At 37.1% G+C, this 19,040-nt stretch overlaps 1 protein-coding gene across 2 annotated transcripts; it reads left to right on the top strand.

The window, feature by feature from the left end:
* Nucleotides 1-14,512: 14,512 nt before the first annotated feature.
* LOC104747055 (beta-glucosidase 9) lies at nucleotides 14,513-17,188 on the top strand. 2 transcript variants are annotated; one of them, XM_087489371.1, is made up of 12 exons: nucleotides 14,513-14,701; nucleotides 14,791-14,910; nucleotides 15,018-15,093; nucleotides 15,171-15,242; nucleotides 15,348-15,435; nucleotides 15,526-15,784; nucleotides 15,877-15,992; nucleotides 16,090-16,301; nucleotides 16,420-16,445; nucleotides 16,532-16,619; nucleotides 16,709-16,799; nucleotides 16,874-17,188. In XM_087489371.1, the coding sequence occupies exons 1-12, from the start codon at nucleotides 14,573-14,575 to the stop codon at nucleotides 17,097-17,099; spliced, it is 1,503 nt and encodes a 500-aa protein (XP_087345497.1). In that variant the 5' UTR covers nucleotides 14,513-14,572; the 3' UTR covers nucleotides 17,100-17,188. The 2 variants fall into 2 exon arrangements, with proteins under 2 accessions (XP_087345497.1, XP_087345498.1); XM_087489372.1 differs by having other exon boundaries at nucleotides 14,534-14,701; nucleotides 15,341-15,435.
* The last annotated feature ends 1,852 nt before the right edge of the window (nucleotides 17,189-19,040 follow it).

Genomic DNA, 19,040 nt, shown 5'->3' with positions numbered 1-19,040 from the left:
TCGACCAAATTGAGTTTTTAATCGAATTGGACCGGTTTGATTTAGGGAAAACCATTAAACCGTGATATTTAAGTGGGAGAACGACCTAGATCGTGTTTTGTTGTTGCCTAGCCGCTGAAAACAAAGAGAAAGAGGAGAAGGAAGAGTAAACTTGATTTTGGTGTTCAAAGCAAAAAGGAACAGAATCGTCAGGGTTTGGGAGAAGGAGGATATGTATACTCAAATCGTTTTGAAAGGTATTGAGTTTTGGTAGGGTTGTAGCTAAGAGATTTTCGTACACTCTCCTTTTTACAGAAGTGAATTTGGGTTAATATTCTATGAGATATCGGCAGTTTCGTGGGGCGTTTCTTCTCTGTCGCGGTTTGAGACCAGCGGGAGTTTCGGGATCGATTGCGGTTTCATCTGAGATCTGATCGTGCTGAAATTTTGTGGGAAGCTTCTTGACGCCTAGGAATAGCTTTTAACCGGAGGGATTTGATAGTTAACGGTTCATTTTCATTTTAGAAGGTGAGTGCATGACCATGGCTAATCTAAGCCTTTGATTCCCTTGTTCTTGCTTGTTGTTGCTTGTTTGTGTGTTTTTCTTGCTGGGGATTGGTTGTTACAGGTTTCTATGGAGGTATAAGGCTTGAGTTTTGAGTATTGGACGATTTGGAGGAGATTTGGGAGCGAGATTCGACTCTCAACTTCGCGCGGATCGCAGTTGCAGAGGGAGTGTCGATCGATACCACTTGGTGTCGGTCGACACCAGCAAATTGGGCATCGATCGACACTGTGGGGTAGTGTCGGTCGACACCATTGAGACAGTGTCGGTCGACACTAGGATGGTGTCGGCGACACCTCCCTTCCAGCGAGACGATGTTTGATTTCCTGGTTTGTGTGTTTGTTTGTTGTTTGTTGTGGAACTTTGGAATCATTGTTGCTTGTGTGTATAGCCCAGTAGATGGGAGGATTGCCTCACTGAGTGTTTATCAAATACTCATGCATCTCAATTTGTGTTTGTGGTGCAGGTAAAGGCAAAGTGTGATTGTGGAATCAAGGCGATGAAGAGGAGGATGTTCTAGTGGTTCGCTTGGTTGTCTGGCTTCTGTTAGGTTGCTAGAGTTGAGTCCTAGAACATTGTTTAAGATTGCTGGTTATTTGATTTATGCTGTTTGGATCATTAGTTTGTGATTGGAATTAATACTGGTTATGTTTTTATTGGTTATTGGTTTATTGGATATTTATTGGTTTGTTATTCCGCTGTTGATTGTGAATGTGGTTAGGTGGCTAGTGGGTATGAGACCACTAGTTGTAGTTTATTTATTCTATTATTATTATTATTATTATTATTATTATTATTTATTATTAAAAAAAAAGGGGTCGGTCGTTTCATTTTGGTATCAGAGCCCTTACGGTTCTAGGTTTGGGTTCGCTAGGTTTCTGTTGTGATGTTTTGGATTGCATGCTTTGATTGATTATGTGAGTTAGTCAATTGTGTGTGGCATGGAGTCATAGAACATCCTCTTCGAGCCTTCAATTAGATTTCACGGTGAGTTATTGTTATGTTTCTTTGTGTGATATTGATTTGTTTTCTGCTTGTTAGCCTCTGTTCTTGGAAGATCAGTGGTTAAGGTGTTTGAGTTGTTGGTCGTGGACGGGAACGTGGTCGTGGTCATTGTCGGGCGGGTCCCGAGGCCAGCGAGTGTGTGGTCTAGAGTTCCACGAGGAGGTATGTCAGAGGGTCGCAAGCGTATCAGGAGGGACCAGAGAGGATTAGCCGGTGAGCGTGCCGGGGGTGCTGGGAACCCAGGTGTGGGGTTGCAGCAGGTGGAGCCCAGGGTCGAGATGATCGCTTGGCGGATCTGTTGGCGTGCTGTTGGAGCGGTGTCTGAGAGGGGTACCAGTGTAGGCTCCAGTTGTGCTGCGGATGTTGAGGACTTTCCACCTTATGTTAAGAGGATGGAGCGGTTGTAGATGACCGGTATGAGATTATTTCTCAAGAGGTATCGGGCCTAGAGAGGCGGATAGGTGGACATATGCAGTTGGAGCAGATATTTCTCTGCTTGATAGTTAATCTAGTTGGATATTATAAGTTGAGTGGGCAGGTGTAACATTGCAATGTTATACTCGGACCACAGGAGGTAGTTGTGTCGAGAGATGTTTATAGTCGTTAAGGATTGTTGCTGCTGAGGGGATGGTGATTCCCCTGAATACCAATAGCTCGAGGGGCTGAGGGCTCCGAGAGTGGCAGAGGGGATGTTGTTCACCTGAGGGGATGAGTAGTTCCCCTAATACCGAGATCTTGAGGATTGTGGTCCAAGAGTGAGACGGTATAACTCGAAGACACTGGTCTGAGAGTGAGATCGGTATGACTCGAAGGTTGCGACCTAAGAGTGGAAGAGTTGGGAGCAAGCAATTCCTAGGACGTGAGTATAAACATAACGATTGAATGTAGACCTCGAGAGATTGACGGTGGTTTAATCTCGGGTTTTGGATGTGTTGACCTTTGGGACAGGGTTTTATGACCAGAGCGGTTCTGAATGTTTGGCTGTGCGCCAGGATTGTGAGACCGGTGGTGCTGGAGTCCCGAGAAGGGGAGTTACAGCAGGTTTGAGCCGGGAAAGGCATGTTTGCCAGATACATAAGTTCACGAGAAGCCTTCATGGCAGGATAAACTAATTGTTGCGACGATACTGGATGAAGTTCATTGGAGATGGATAGGGTTGCTAGATTCAAGGTTTTGGTAATCTTGTTGGAGGGAATAAGTCAAGTGGTTTGAGCTAGCTGCCTGCAAAGCATTTGACGCGGTGAATCAGAATATGCGAACGTATGGTACTTGTTTGTTTTATTACGCTCGTATTGATGATTTACTGTGGAGAATTGCCAAGTGGAAAAGCTATTTCTGGAATAAGTTACCTTGGGGAAGTTTCTCTAAGTGGCAAGTTACTAGAAGTTCTTGGACGAACAAGAGGGTTGATATTTAGGTGGCGGCGAGTTGATGTCGGCATACTTGAGTATTTGTTTAGTTGAGCTGAGGAAGCAACTAGAAGATTTATGGAGCAAGGGATTTATACGTTCTAGTGTATCACCGTGGAGAGCACTGGTGTTATTTATTAAGAAGAAGGATGGGAGTTTCCGCTTGTGCATTGACTAATGGGGTTTGAACCAGGTCACTGTCAAGAACAAGTACCCTCTTCCCAGGATTGATGAGTTGTTGGATCAGCTGGGAGGTGCTACTTGGTTCTCCAACGTAGGTCTGGCGTTGAGTTATCATCAGATACCAATAGATGAGACAGATGTGAGAAAGGCGGCTTTCAGGACGAAGTATGGGCATTGTGAGTTCATGGAGATGCCTTTTTGGGTTGACTAACGCGCCAACAGCGTTTAGATTGATGAACAGTGTGTTTCAGGAGTTTCAGGACGTGTCTGTCATCTTTTTCCTCGATGATATCCAGGTATTTTCTAAGAGTCCTGAGGAGCATGCAGTGAATTTGAGGGCAGTTCTGGAGAAGCTGCGGGAGCATAAGTTGTTTGCTAAGTTGAGCAAGTGTAGTTTTGGAAAGCGTGAGATGGGTTCTTTGGGTCACATTGTGTATGCAGAGTGAGTTTCTGTAGATCCGGAGAAGATTCAGATTATCAGGGATTGGCCTAGACAACAGAATGTCACTAAGATCAGGAGTTTCCTTGGTTTGACAGGTTATTACAGGACCATGAGATGAAGTCTCTAGTAGGAGAGATCAGTGCTTTGAGCTTATGTGCTGTTTCACAGGAACCGTTGGGTTTGGAAGCAGTAGATAGAGCAGATCTTCTGAGTAGGGTGCGGTTGGCTCAGGAGAAGGATTTGGGGCTGGTGAATGCCTCTAAGGATGTGGATTCAGAGTATCAGGTCTGGGTTTGTGTGCCCAAGGATGAGGAGTTGAGACAGGAGATTCTGAGAGAGGCTCATGCGAGCAAGTTATCCATTCATCCATGAGCGACTAAGATGTACCGTGACCTCAAGAGGTACTATCATTGGGTCGGGATGAAGAAGGATGTGGCTAGTTGGGTTTCGAGGTGTGATGTGTGTCAGCTAGTGAAGGCTGAGCATCAGGTTCCTGGCGGGTTACTGAAGAGTTTACCCATTCCTGAGTGGAAGTGGGATATGATCACCATGGATTTCGTGGTAGGATTGCCCGTGTCACGGACCTTTGATGCTATTTGGGTCATTGTGGACCGGTTGACTAAGTCTGCACATTTTCTGGCCATTAAGAAGACTGATGGAGCAGCGGTCTTGGCTAAGAAGTATGTGAGAGAGATAGTCAGATTGCATGGGGTGCCAGCGAGCATTGTGTCTGATAGAGATTCTAAGTTCACTTTGGTGTTCTGGAAGGCATTTCAGGCGGAGATGGGCACTAAGGTGCATATGAGTACAGCTTATCATCCCCAGACAGATGGACAGTCTGAGAGGACGATCCAGACGCTGGAGGATTTGCTGAGAATGTGTGTGTTGGATTGGGGTGGCCATTGGGCAGATCACCTGAACCTGGTAGAGTTTGCTTACAACAACAGTTATCAGGCGAGTATTAAGATGGCTCCTTATGAAGCTTTGTATGGGAGACCATGTCGTACACCAATATGCTGGACTCAGGTGGGGGAGAGGAGCATGTTTGGTGCTAGTATTGTTCAGAAGACCTCAGAGAAGATTCGGGTTCTCAAGCTGAACATGAAGGAGGCTCAGGATAGGCAGAGGAGTTATGCTGACAGGAGGAGGAGAGATCTTGAGTTTCAGGTAGGAGACAGAGTGTACCTCAAGATGGCCATGTTGCGGGGTCCGAACAGGTCATTGTCAGAGACTAAGTTGAGTCCGAGGTATATGGGTCCATTCAGAGTGATTGAGCGGGTTGGACCAGTGGCATATAGACTGGAGTTACCTGAGGTGATGCGTGCATTCCATAAGGTTTTCCATGTGTCTATGTTGCGGAAGTGTTTCCGTGAGGGTGAGCAGGTGTTGGCTAAGATTCCTGAGGATCTTCAGCCTAACATGATAGTGGAGGCGAGACCAGTGAGGGTTCTCGAGAGGAGGATCAAGGAACTTCGGAATAAGAAGATTCCTTAGATGAGAGTCCTGTGGGACTCTTATGGTGTTGAGGAGCAGACTTGGGAGCCTGAGGCAAAGATGAAGGCAAGGTTCAAGAGGTTGTATGAGAAGCAAGCCGCGACTTGAGCTTGTTTAGCCTGGTCCCATCTGTAATCCGTGGCTGGAGCGGGAATGGAGTATTCCAGCCTATCTCTCTTGTTACTCGGTCGCTTGGGGTGGTTGGTTGTGCGACTCAGTAACAAGATGAGGTGGTGTTGGGGTACAAAGTTTCCGTGAGGCGGGGTTGTGAAGGAAAGTTTCCTGAAGGAGAAGTTTCCAAAAGTGGAAAGTTTCCAAAAATGGAAAGTGCTAAATATGGAAAGTTTTATGGGAGTTAGAATTTGTCCATTTTAGCGGTAGAGAGCCTTAAAGGTGGCTTGTGTGTGGTCTTAGTGGCGGACTTTTGAGTCAGTGTGCCCATGGGTGGCGGTCTTTTTAGACAATGTGTGGTGTTTGTGACGGGCTTTTTAGCCAGAGTGTCTTTGTGACGGTCCTCTTTAGGACATTTGTGTGGCCTTGGTGGCGGTCCTTTCTAGGACATTTGTTTGGCCTTTGTGGCGGGCTGTTTAGCCAGAGTGTCTTTGTGACGGTCCTTCGGGACAGATGGCCTTTGTGGCGGGCTGTTTAGCCAGAGTGTCTTTGTGACGGTCCTTCGGGACAGATGGTCTTTGTGACGGTCCTTCGGGACAGATGGCCTTTGTGGCGGGCTGTTTAGCCAGAGTGTCTTTGTGACGGTCCTTTGGGACAGATGGTCTTTGTGACGGTCCTTCGGGACAGATGGCCTTTGTGGCGGGCTGTTTAGCCAGAGTGCCTTGGTGGCGGTCCTCTTTAGGACATTTGTTTGGCCTTGGTGGCGGTTCTCTTTAGGACATTTGTTTGGCCTTGGTGGCGGTCCTCTTTAGAACATTTGTTTGGCCTTTGTGGCGGCCCTTGTGGCGTGTATATGATCCTTGTGTGGTCATGAGGTATTCCAGTGAGGGAATATGTGGTTGGTAGGACATTGAGATGTTTTTACGCGAGCCACGGGAAGGAAACCTGGATAGGGATAGGATTCAGACGTGTTCAGAATCGTTTGCTCGCAACTCTTGGGGGACTTAGGTTCTCCTAGTACTACCATATTCAGAGACTTTGTGGCTCGGGGGTATGGTTGGTATATCGACTTCGGATGACGATCCGGGGGCGTGCTGTAGGGTGGCAACCGAGAGACGAGTTTGGACTTTTTCTTATATATTATGGCATGCGGGCTTTGGCCTGATGAGGAGCCAACATTTGGCATGCAGACTTAGGTCTGATGAGGAGCCAATAAAACTCAAGGTTTAGGCCTATGAGTAAAGGAAAGTCCAAAAAGTCAAGAGCAAATGACGCCTGGAGCGTGAGTCTATTGCCTAGAGGTGACCTTCTGTAGATCAGTCAGAGGAGTGCGGGCCGTGAAGATGGTTGCACGGGAGTCCTTGGCTGATGGTTGTTCGAGATTCGAGGACGAATCCAGTTTGGTGGGGGAGAATTGTAACACCCGCAAACCAATTTGAGTGTTTTGGGTGAGGGTGTCGATCGACACCACTGATTTTCTGGTTTGACCAGATTGAGTTTTTAATCGATTTGGACCGGTTTGGTTTAGGAAAAACCATTAAACCGTGATATTTAAGTGGGAGAACGACCTAGGTCGTGTTTTGTTGTTGCCTAGCCGCTGAAAACAAAGAGAAAGAGGAGAAGGAAGAGTAAACTTGATTTTGGTGTTCAAAGCAAAAAGGAACAGAATTGTCAGGGTTTGGGAGAAGGAGGATATGTATAATCAAATCGTTTTGAAAGGTATTGAGTTTTGGTAGGGTTGTAGCTAAGAGATTTTCGTACACTCTCCTTTACAGAAGTGAATTTGGGTTAATATTCTAGGAGATATCGGCAGTTTTGTGGGGCGTTTCTTCTCTATCGCGGTTTGAGACCAGCGGGAGTTTCGGGATCGATTGCGGTTTCATCTGAGATCTGATCGTGCTGAACTTTTGTGGGAAGCTTCGTGACGCCTAGGAATAGCTTTTAACCGGAGGGATTTGATAGTTAACGGTTCATTTTCATTTTAGAAGGTGAGTGCATGACCATGGCTAATCTAAGCCTTTGATTCCTTTGTTCTTGCTTGTTGTTGCTTGTTTGTGTGTTTTTCTTGCTGGGGATTGGTTGTTACAGGTTCCTATGGAGGTATAAGGCTTGGGTTTTGAGTATTGGACGATTTGGAGGAGATTTGGGAGCGAGATTCGACTCTCGACTTCGCGCGGATCGCAGTTGCAGAGGGAGTGTCGATCGATACCACTTGGTGTCGGTCGACACCAGCAAACTGGGCATATATCGACACTGTGCGGTAGTGTTGGTCGACACCATTGAGCCAGTGTCGGTCGACACTAGGATGGTGTCGGTCGACACCTCCCTTCCAGCGAGACGATGTTTGATTTCCTGGTTTGTGTGTTTGTTTGTTGCTTGTTGTGGAACTTTGGAATCATTGTTGCTTGTGTGTATAGCCCAGTAGATGGGAGGATTGCCTCACTGAGTGTTTATCAAATACTCATGCATCTCAATTTGTGTTTGTGGTGCAGGTAAAGGCAAAGTGTGATCGTGGAATCAAGGCGATGAAGAGGAGGATGTTCTAGTGGTTCGCTTGGTTGTCTAGCTTTTGTTAGGTTGCTAGAGTTGAGTCCTAGAACATTGTTTATGATTGCTGGTTATTTGATTTATGCTGTTTGGATCATTAGTTTGTGATTGGAATTAATACTGGTTATGATTTTATTGGTTATTGGTTTATTGGATATTTATTGGTTTGTTATTCCGCTGTTGATTGTGAATGTGGTTAGGTGGTTAGTGGATATGGGACCACTAGTTGTAGTTTATTTATTCTATTATTATTATTATTATTATTATTATTATTATTATTATTATTATTATTATTTATTATTAAAAAAAAGGGTCGGTCGTTTCATATTTCATCTGGTTTTGTAGCCCATACAACAACAAAATAAAAAAAAAAGATTTGAGGAATAGTGAAGATATGAGAGAATGTGAGAACGGAAGAGTGATAAAATACCAATATGAGAGAATGATTATTTATATAATAAGAATTGATGGCAATTACATCACATTTAGAATTATGGAAATTACATTTATAAATTATTTTGTTTGAATAAAATTTAACTAAAATTCATCTCACATAGCATATTATTCTATATTTATTATTATTTCATACTTAAACTTATAAATAATAAGATAAATTATGTTAATATATTTAATATCCAAAAATAACATATATATATATATATATATATATATTGCCAACAATAACAAATATTACATACAAAATAAAAAATACAAGAAAGAGAAAATTAAATACATATATAAGTAAATATAAAACAGAAATAATTACTTACTATGATCTGGAGGGAGTATAAGACCCTCTTGCATTATTCTATATCTAAATTTATAAATTTAGTAGAAGAAGAATATATATTCAATACGTGGATATTCATATCTTAAAACAAATCTCAGCATAGAGTTTGGAGATGGAGAATCCGTAAATAATAGAGAAATATGAAAGCAGAAGTAACAAATTAGCTCTTCACAAAAAGAAAAAAAGAAAAAACAAATCATCTTCACCAGAAAAAGGCTAGAGGATACTGCATATATTTTATGTGTGTTAGGATAGATAGAAACAACTATTTATAATAAATAAAATTTATGTGGGTTATGAGTTTTTTTATAAAAATTCATATGTTATTGTAGTAATTGCACAATATGTAACCGTCAATTGAAAATTGACACAATCAATTAGAAAATCATAATGGTGGTAAGTGGGTGATTAACTTCAAAATGAATTATATGGGAATTTAATATTAGCAAATAATATTGTAATTATGGATTTGTAATTATGATATATATGCACAATATGTAACTGTCAATTGAAAGTTGACACAATCAATTAGAAAAATCATAATGGTGGTAAGTGAGTGATTAACTTTAAAATGAATTATATGGTCATTTAATAGTAGCAAGTAATATTGTAATTATGGATTTGTAATATAAAAAAAATATGAAAAATAAAAAATATTAAATGAAAATCAGCCAATAAGGAGAGAGTGAAACCTTACTTTTATATATATGATTCTTATTTGTGGATGATCATATAAAAACATAAAAATACATGTAAACTGACCACATGATATCCACGAGACAGTGACCATATATTTAGTTTCTTTGTGGCATCAACAATCAATTCCCATATGTTGTTTTTTAAGGGTTGTCCACGAGACAACAACCATATGGCGTCCACAAAATACTAACCATATGGTTAGTTTACATGTAAATTAACCACATGATATCCACGAGACAGTGACCTTATATATTATCCAATTATAGTTGAATATTTGTTAATTGTAATGCGGATGCTAAAAAAGTCTTATTATGTGGATACGTATTTGTGGATACTAATGTCTTATTTGTGGATACTTATTTGGATACTTAAAATAAAATCCACATGGATGATGAGTTATACACGTCCACTAAAAACTACTTGTGTTTTGGTGAAACAGTCGTTGTTAACTATCAAACAAATTTAACCTCATCATATCCCTAAAAAACTAAGCATGAGACCGTTCATTATATTATATCCTAAACCCTCGAAACCCTAAATCCTAAACCCTATACCCTAAAGCCTAAACCCTAAACCCTAAAGCCTAAATCCTAAACTTTAGACCTTAACCTTAGATCATAAACCATAATCATAAATTTAATATCATAGAAATTTTAACAAATGTAGTGAAATATGAAGATCTTTTACTATAAAACATGAAATTGACCTACCCCAACCTGTACACCTTGAACCTTAATTTAGACCAAAATTTTGACTTCTTGCATTATATTATTTATAAATTTCCAAATTCATTGATGTTGTTCGCTATTATGTGGATGGTTAACATGCATAGATGAATACTTATTTTTGGATGACAAGAGAAAAAAACATATGAATACCTAATTAATTAAACAATTTGTGGTTTAGTAAAGTAGTCATGGTAAACTATCAAACGATTTTAATCTTTCATGTCCATAAAATCAAGTCCACATGGATGCTAAGTTATGCACGTCCACTAAAAACTATTTGTGTTGGTGAAGTAGTCATTGTTAACTATCAAACAATTTTAACCTCATCATATCCCCTAAAAATCTAAGCATGAAAGCATTCATTATATCCTATACTAAACTCTAAACCCTACACCTCTAAGCTCTAAACCCTAAAATTCTAAACCCTAAATCCTAAATTTTAGATCATAAACCATAATCATAAATTTAATTTCATAGCAATTGTAACAAATGTAGCCAAATCTGAATAATTTTTACTAGAAAACATAAAACTGATGGTCAATAACAAATGAAAAAGATTTGATGGATGATATTATATATATTGAACATGAAACTAAATAATCATAAACATATAAGCATATAGATTTGATTTTGTAGATGATAAATATATCAAAATGCAAAATTAAAAGAAATGTATAAATGTGGCTAAGGAATATATATATATTGTTATCTACCACTCAAGATTATTCAAACACATATATTAAAGAAAGGGAGTAAGATAAACAAATAAAATAAAAATTATTTGGAGATGGAGAGAGAGTTAGAGAGAGTGAGAAAAAAAAAAGATAAAGGAAATGAAATAGAATAAAAAATAAAAAAATAAAAGAAGGATGTATTGTTGGGAAGTAATATGTTTGGAGAGAGAATTAAAGGGTAAGAAAGTAAAACAATATAAGAAAAGTGTGTGATGGTGCAAAAGTGTGTTAGAATGTAATTTTTTATAGAAAAGTGTGTTAAAGTGCAAATATTTTTTTTTTTTTTTTACTATTTTTAGTCTTCAACAGGGGATCCTATGTATTTGGTCATAGATGAGGTTATCGTTCTTTCAAAAAAATGAAAGAATTATACATTTGAGTAGAGTTTTATCAAAAAAAAACATATCCTTCTCTCCATAGTATCATATTTGGTTTAACTTAAAGTGATTAGTAAGAATTTGTTAAGTTTATTTAGAGTTTGACACAATTCTTTATAACATCCGTTTTTGGATGAAAACACTAACTGAAGTAGCTAAGATCTCGTCAAGATGAATGGAATTTTAGATTTTTTGAACTCATATCTTTTTTTTAACATTAAGTTTTGATCTAAACTTTTGTATAAATTTGATGCTTAATGAAATAAATGGTTTAAAAAATCAGATTCCACAACATCTTTCCAAAGAATGAAATTAGAGATATATTGAATCCATAACCTTTTGTAACCGTATGTGTGCAACCAAATTTGGTCATTTCTTATACATTTGATAAAATATAAATTTTAAATAACCATGTAAAAATAAGAAAAGAAGGGAAACATTAAACTTTCATATATTGTATCATTAAATTAAATAGGTAAAAATGTGGAGTAAACTGTGTTTTGATTACATTGACTAGATTATATAAATAAGTATCTTTGCATATTTTAATTTATTTTTATCTTTCACATTAAATTATAAGTAATTTTATTCCTTATTTTTAAGAGAATCCACTATGTAATTTTTAACTTTATTTTAGAGAATTCATTTACGATCCTCAACAAACATTACTACAATCTACCCCTATAAGCTTTTAAATGAACTCTCTTATTTTTCTTTTAATTACCCTAAAGTTTTTTAAACATTGCTACACTGACAGCAAAAAGTTATCACTAAAAAAACCTAGAAATGAGGTTGTCAAAGATAAATGTCAAAAATCAATTTAGGAAAACATTATTTTTTATCTATAGTTCTATACCATGAGAAACTATATTCAACAAGTAGTACTCACCTCACAACCATTTCATTGTTAAGTTTAGAATTAGTGCTCTATCAACAATTAGTTGAATGATGTTTCTTTTATAACATATAACGAGATAAAAAGTTGTGTTCAGAATATTTTAGAAACTACTAATCTAAACTAGCATTGTAAATTATTTGAAATATAAAAATAATTAACAATATTTGTATCACAGATGAATATTATTTGAATTTATATACATACACTACACCAACTAAATTTTATAAAACCATAAATTATACTACAACTAGATTAGGACCCGCCCGATGTGCGGGTTTAGAGTTTTTAAAATAAAATTAAATTTAACAAAGAATATAAAATAAATATTTTTAATAAGTAAAAACTATCTATAAAAATAAATTGATACACGGAATTGTCCAATGTGATATTTGGTATAAATGGTGCGACTATGTGGTTGAGACTATTAATCATGTTTTCTTTGAATGCCCTCGCTCATGTGAAGTTTGGGATTTATCTCCGACTTTGGTCTCGTCAAAGGGTTTTCCATATGAGTCCGTGTATTCGAATTTGGATTTTTTTTTCTGGAGGGGTGCCTCTCAACAGGGTGATTCTGATCAATTTCTTCAATTACCATATAATTTATGGGTAATCTGGAAGGTCATAAATAAATAAAAAATCAAGATTTAAAGATAATGACGAATGATATAATTGCTCAGGCTTTGGGCGATAAGTTAGCCTGGGAAGAGGCGCTCTCTTTTACGGCGGTCATGTCAGCTCCATCTTCGGATGTCCAAGTTTCTTTACATGGTTGTCAGATTAATGGTTCTTGGAAAGCAACCAATGTGCATTCAGGATTGGGCTGGTGGTGTTGCGCTGGTGAGGAGCGAACCTTGTTGTTGGAGGCCAAGTGTCTAAGATGGATCCCTCTCCCCTACATTCAGAATTAGAAGCGTTGTTGTCGGTCATGGGCCGGATACATGCTGCAGGGATCGCTTGTCAACATTTCAAGACTGGTTGTGTTGAGTTACTCACTATTGTGCAGTCCCTGAAGATTGGCCGTCCTTCTCCAACATGCTCGATGAGTTTAACTCGCTGGAGTCCTTCCCACTATTCTATATCTCTTGGATCTCTCATGCGTCAAATACGAAGGCAGATTATCTTGCACGTGCTTCGCGTTCTCTTATCTCTGAAGTTTCTTTTGTAAACCCCTTCCCTCCAGCTTAGACAACAAACCGAGGAATTTATTTTTAATTTATTATTTAGTTGAAAAAAAAAAGTAAATAGATACACTTTTAGTTAAAGAAAATAGTTCTAGATGAGTTCAAAGTAATTAAAATAAAATTAAATTGAACAAAGAATATATATTTAATTATTTTCATAAGTAAAAATAATGTATAAAAGTAAAGAGATAATGGGCCGGCCTATTATGGTCCAATAGTTGACAAAAAAAAAAAAGTAAAGAGATAAACTTTTAGTTATAGAAAATAGTTATTTTTTGTTTTCTGTAATACACTAATGTATATCCACTTACAAATCTACTATATACATTACCACTAAAAATGTATTTGTACGCACAAATATATCTTACTGTTAAAATATACTCTTTAGTCTTTACTAATACCAACAAATTATCTTTATGAAAAACTTAAATAACATATTATATGTCTCTTCAGTTTAGCATTTTTATAGTTAAAAAACGCATACGTTAATATTACATACTCCTATCTTATATATTACGGTTGTAGTCTTTTTGAATAAATTATTTGATTGGTGAAAAATAATATGAGACAATCTATTTTTTTATTTATATTTTACTTCAGCCATCTTTTTCTTAGAAACCGTAATTAATTGTATATTTTTACAATCATTTTTTATCTTATATAAAAAGTAATCATTTTGTAAAAGTAGCAACTTAAAATCAAAATAAATAAACTATATTATAATTTCAAATTTTATGATATATTTATATATATATATTCCTTATAATGATCTTTTTAAAATTTTAAAGCTGTTTAATTTTTATAATTTTCTTATAATTGCCTTTTAATATTTTTAAAACTGTTAATAGTTTTGTTTTATATTTGGAAGTTTACAAAAGTTTTTTTTTTCTTTAAAAGATTTTAAATAAAATTAGGTTTTTTCTCTATTGTACTTTTATATAAAACTTTTTTATGGCAGGTTTTGAATTTTTACATTTTTATTTTTTAAAATTTTAATAAATTTAGAATTGACATGTGTCAACATCTTATCAATATATTTGACGCGTGATACAATTTCGTTAATTAGTAATTTTGTCATTAAACTTTATATAATAAAATTACCAAAAGAAACAATTATTTAAAAACTTACGTATTGCGTGGCCAACTTTCTAGTACATTAAATGTTACTATCATTGTAAAACAGTTTTTAGGGTTTGAATAAAACTTTACATAAAGGTGGAAAAAAACTATACGCCCGACATGCATAACAACAACAACAAAAAAACACACCCACAACTTGCATTAGAGTCATATTTTTGAACAGATACGTGACACGTGGTTATCAGTCCACCACACAAGTTTAGATTACGATTTTGGATCCATTATTAGACGTAAAATGCAAACTGTTCACTGTTTTGTTCCCCGTCACGTAGTCTACTTTTGGGTAAGAGATGAAACAGAGTTTTTTTGTGATTACCATTATACTGGGTTTGGCTTTTTCCGTGAGATGTAGCTATGATTACAGCAAGAACGATTTCCCCGAAGGTTTCGTTTTCGGATCAGCTGTCTCTGCTTTTCAGGTTTGCCGTTTGGGAGTTGGAACTTATTGTCTAAAGCATTTTGGATGTTTTCAGTGATCGTAGAATGTTTGTTTTTTTCCTTTCAAAAGTGGGAAGGAGCTGTTGATGAAGATGGGAGGAAACCTAGCATTTGGGACACATACCTTCAGTCTAGTAATGGACATGAACTTATTAAAGATATAGACTGTGATGGGTATCATAAGTATAAGGTTGGTTGGTCATATAGACATATAGTGATCTCATGTATATGTTCTTCTTGTGTTTGATGTGTTTGATGTGTTTGCTAGCTCTGTAAATTTTAACAATTTTAATTCAGGAGGACGTAAGGCTGATGTACGACATGGGTTTAGATGCATTTCGACTCTCCATTTCATGGCCGCGGCTTATACCAAGTATGCGTGTGCGTGTGTTTGTGTTTCTTGCCAATTTTGGTTACCGTTTCGTTTTGTTCAAATTAGTAGTTTTTCAGGTGGAAGAGGCCATGTGAATCCAAAGGGATTACGGTTCTACAAAAACCTCTTAGATGAGCTCAAAAAATATGGTGAGAGACCATTTATTGTGTATACATAAGTCCTCTGTTTTGGAAGAACATGAACTTGAGTATGTTATGGGTTCTCTCTGTGTTTGGCATGAACTGAGAGTACAGGAATTGAACCGCATGTTACGTTGCATCACAATGATCTCCCTCAGGCTCTTGAAGATGAATACGGAGGATGGATTGACCGCAAAATCATGTAAAAGCTTCCTTGCAACTAAAAAAATCTACTCATAACTCTCTCAAGTCATAAGTGTGTGCTGTCTTAAATTTTCTTCTTCTGTTGCAGCGATGACTTCACGGCTTTTGCAGACGTTTGCTTCAGAGAGTTTGGGAATGCAGTGAAACACTGGTCGACGATAAATGAACCCAATATGCTAGCATCGGGAGGTTACGACTTGGGAGTTATGCCTCCTAAGCATTGTTCTCCTCCCTTCGGGGTAGTCAACTGCTCCAGAGGAAACTCTTCAACTGAGCCTTATATTGCACTCCATAACATGTTGCTTGCCCATGCATCTACCGCTAGATTGTATAAGCAAAAGTATAAGGTAAATTTACAAACACACATTTCCTTGATCTCTTGAATGTTCGACTTACGTACCTCTCTCTCTATCTCGCTGTCTCTTGTGTGATGTTGTAGTATAAGCAGAATGGATCTGTAGGTATAACATGTTTTGCATACTGGATGGTTCCTTTTACTAGCTCTCAAGAGGACAAGATCGCAACTCAAAGAGCCAAAGATTTCTATTTAGGCTGGTTTGTTAATTTGAATTCTTTTTTTTTTTTTTTATGTTTATTCTAAAGTTCTTCTTTTTGCCTGCTTTGCTAAAAAGGGCAAGAAACATGCTTCCAGGGTTCTGCACCCACTGGTGTTTGGAGACTATCCTGATGTGATGAAGAAGATCGTGGGGAAGAGACTGCCAAGTTTTTGGGAAGACGAATCAGATCTCGTTAAAGACTCATTTGACTTCTTGGGAGTCATACACTACACAACATTTTACATCAAACACTTATCCAATTCCGTCCAAGGAGATTATAATTTAGACGTGGATGCTGCACTACTCCGTATGCTTTTTATATCTTGGGATCTTTTGTATGCGGTTTTCTTCTAATCTACCATATAAACCTGACTCTTTTTGTTTGTGTGTTTTTTTTTCTTTTTTTTCTTTTTTTTCTATGACAGCCATTGGGAATTCTACAATGGTCTCGGTGAGTTTCCAAAAGACTGCCAATAATTTCAGAAGCCCGTTTTCGTATACCTCTTTTAATCTTGTCTTCTTTTATATATCTTACAGTTTGATGTGCTTCCTTGGGGTCTTGAAGGAGTGTTGGAATATATAAAGCAAAACTATGGCAATCCTCCCGTCTACATTCTTGAAAATGGTCTCTTTCTCATTTCTTGTTTCATATATATATAGCTTCCTAAACATTTTATGAGTCTTGAGAGTTTAATTGTAAAATACTACAATCAGGTCAACCTACCAACCACAACTCAGAGCTTAACGACATGGGAAGAGTTGAATACCTTCACGCTTATATCGGTTCCGTGCTTAAATCAGTGAGGTGTGTAAATATGCTTGTTCAACAAGACTTGCCTTGTAAACACAATACTAAACGAACGGTGACAATTTGTGTAGGAATGGCTCAGATACAAGAGGCTACTTCCAATGGTCATTCATGGACTTGTTCGAGTTTCTCAATTATAATTACACATATGGATTATACTATGTGAATTTTACCGACCCGGAACGTAAAAGATCTCCCAAAACCTCTGCTCTTTGGTACTCTGCTTTTCTTAAAGGGACGATCAGAGTGCACAAGAACCTCTCGGTATCTTCTTCTCCTGGTTTTTTTTCCCAGTAGAACTCAAGTTTCTTATTTTCTTGAGTTTCCTTTTACTTAAACAGACAACGAATATATTCCGATAAATTTGCATGGTATTTACACAGAAACATACATTGTCAAGATTGGTACATAAGACTAACCAATAACAAGCTTGAGAAGCCGTATGATGTAACCTGAAAGTAGATTAAAAAAAATTTTAGCATACATGTGTTCCGCAGTCACCAACATCAACATGGTTTCGACATAAGACTTCAACCTTTTGAGTACTCAAGCATGCGAGCTAGCCTGTCACTGATAATAGTTTATCTTAGATGACCAACCAACATGTTCTAACTTATTATAATGTAACTCATCTTCCTATTAACTCACTTTAATTGCAATTTTATTCTCACATAAACACAATTGAAGCGTACGTGCTGATATGCTCAAATTAACCCTAGAGCTACTCTCTCAAACTAAGAGATCACTGCAGTACTTAGGGGTCGAATTCTACAGAGACTCAAGAATACACAATAAATTATAGAGTTTTTCAATTATGCTAAACAGATTAAATTAAATTAAAACAAAAGCAATGCAAAATATTAATATTAAAGACTGTTGTAAATTCAAGAGATCAAAAAGCTAGGCCTAGGGAATTTCTGAGGAAATTATGAAATATTAAATCAATCAATAAATTAGGATTCAAACAATTAAGAACAGATCTAGAACTCTAAACACTTTTGTAAATTAAATCAGTTCTCACTGCAAATAATATCTAAATTTAAAACCAGAAAATCCAAATCTCTTTGTAAAATTCTAGGTAATAAATCAGCAATAAAATCAGGTTTAGATTGCTCACAAAATTATTAAATCAAATCTCTTTGTAAGAAATAATTTTGCTCATCAAAAGGTTTTATCAGGAAAACAATTATATTCTCATATCAATTTATTTTCCTAAGGTATTAATTCTAGATGGCCAATCAAGGATTAATATGAAGAACAACCTAAGATGAAGATCTAGCAAGATAAAGAATCCTAAATAATCAGATCTAATAATTCATAAAATCCCTGTGAAAAACCCTGAACCTAACAAACAAATTACTCAGACATAATCAATGAAGAACAAAACATGATTCTGAATAATAAGCAATTGAAATTAAAAGAGTAAGAAGGAGTTTAAGAATTCTTCTCTACAAAGCAGTTCAGATCTCTCTCCCAAAAGCTCTCAAAATTTCACAGGATTGCAGAAAAATAAAACTCTCTAGAATAAAACTTTTTTGGTTTTGAAAACCTAAAAACTATATATATATGTCCTAAAACACGTCAGGGACTTATGTTGCAAATATGGAAAACTTTGGGGCAGATTTGTAAATTTTCCAAAACTTGGGTCTTGAGTCGGCAGAGATGAGTGTCGATCGATGCCTCCTATCTTGGTGTCGGTCGATGCTCCTGCTTTCATCCGAGACCAAATTGATTCTTCAAGATTTATGCTCCAAAACATCCAAATTGCTCCATTTTGCTCCTTTCATGCCAAAATCCTAGAAAACCTGTAAAGACTCAAAAACAATCTAGAAACAAATGAAAAGACACTAAAAGACTCCTTATATCATGGTTAAAAACCACAAAAACCATGATATATCAACTCCCCCAGACTTAGCCTTTGCTTGCCCTCAAGCAAAACAGAAACTTAGACCTGTGAAAGAGGTTTGAAAACTGGGAACTCACTCAACTGCATAATGATTCTTATTTGCACTCTTCATTTACCTGACTCAAGAACTTACTACTTATACTTAACCATGATAAGCATCAACATTCCTTACTCAAATCCCACAATCCTTTGGAATCTCTGAAATCTCCATTGTCATCTCATTAGTCAATATTAAAGCACAAATAAGGTGAATTCTTACCTTGGGTGTATTGATCAGTGGCATGTGGACTCTCTTCAGGCAAAGACATTCTTCTTACATCTCCTTTCCTCTC

This window comes from Camelina sativa, chromosome 15 (genome assembly GCF_030686135.1).
Source record: "Camelina sativa cultivar CO46 ecotype springtype chromosome 15, ASM3068613v1".
Lineage (NCBI taxonomy): Eukaryota > Viridiplantae > Streptophyta > Magnoliopsida > Brassicales > Brassicaceae > Camelina > Camelina sativa.
This window is presented reverse-complemented; position numbering and strand designations above follow the sequence as displayed.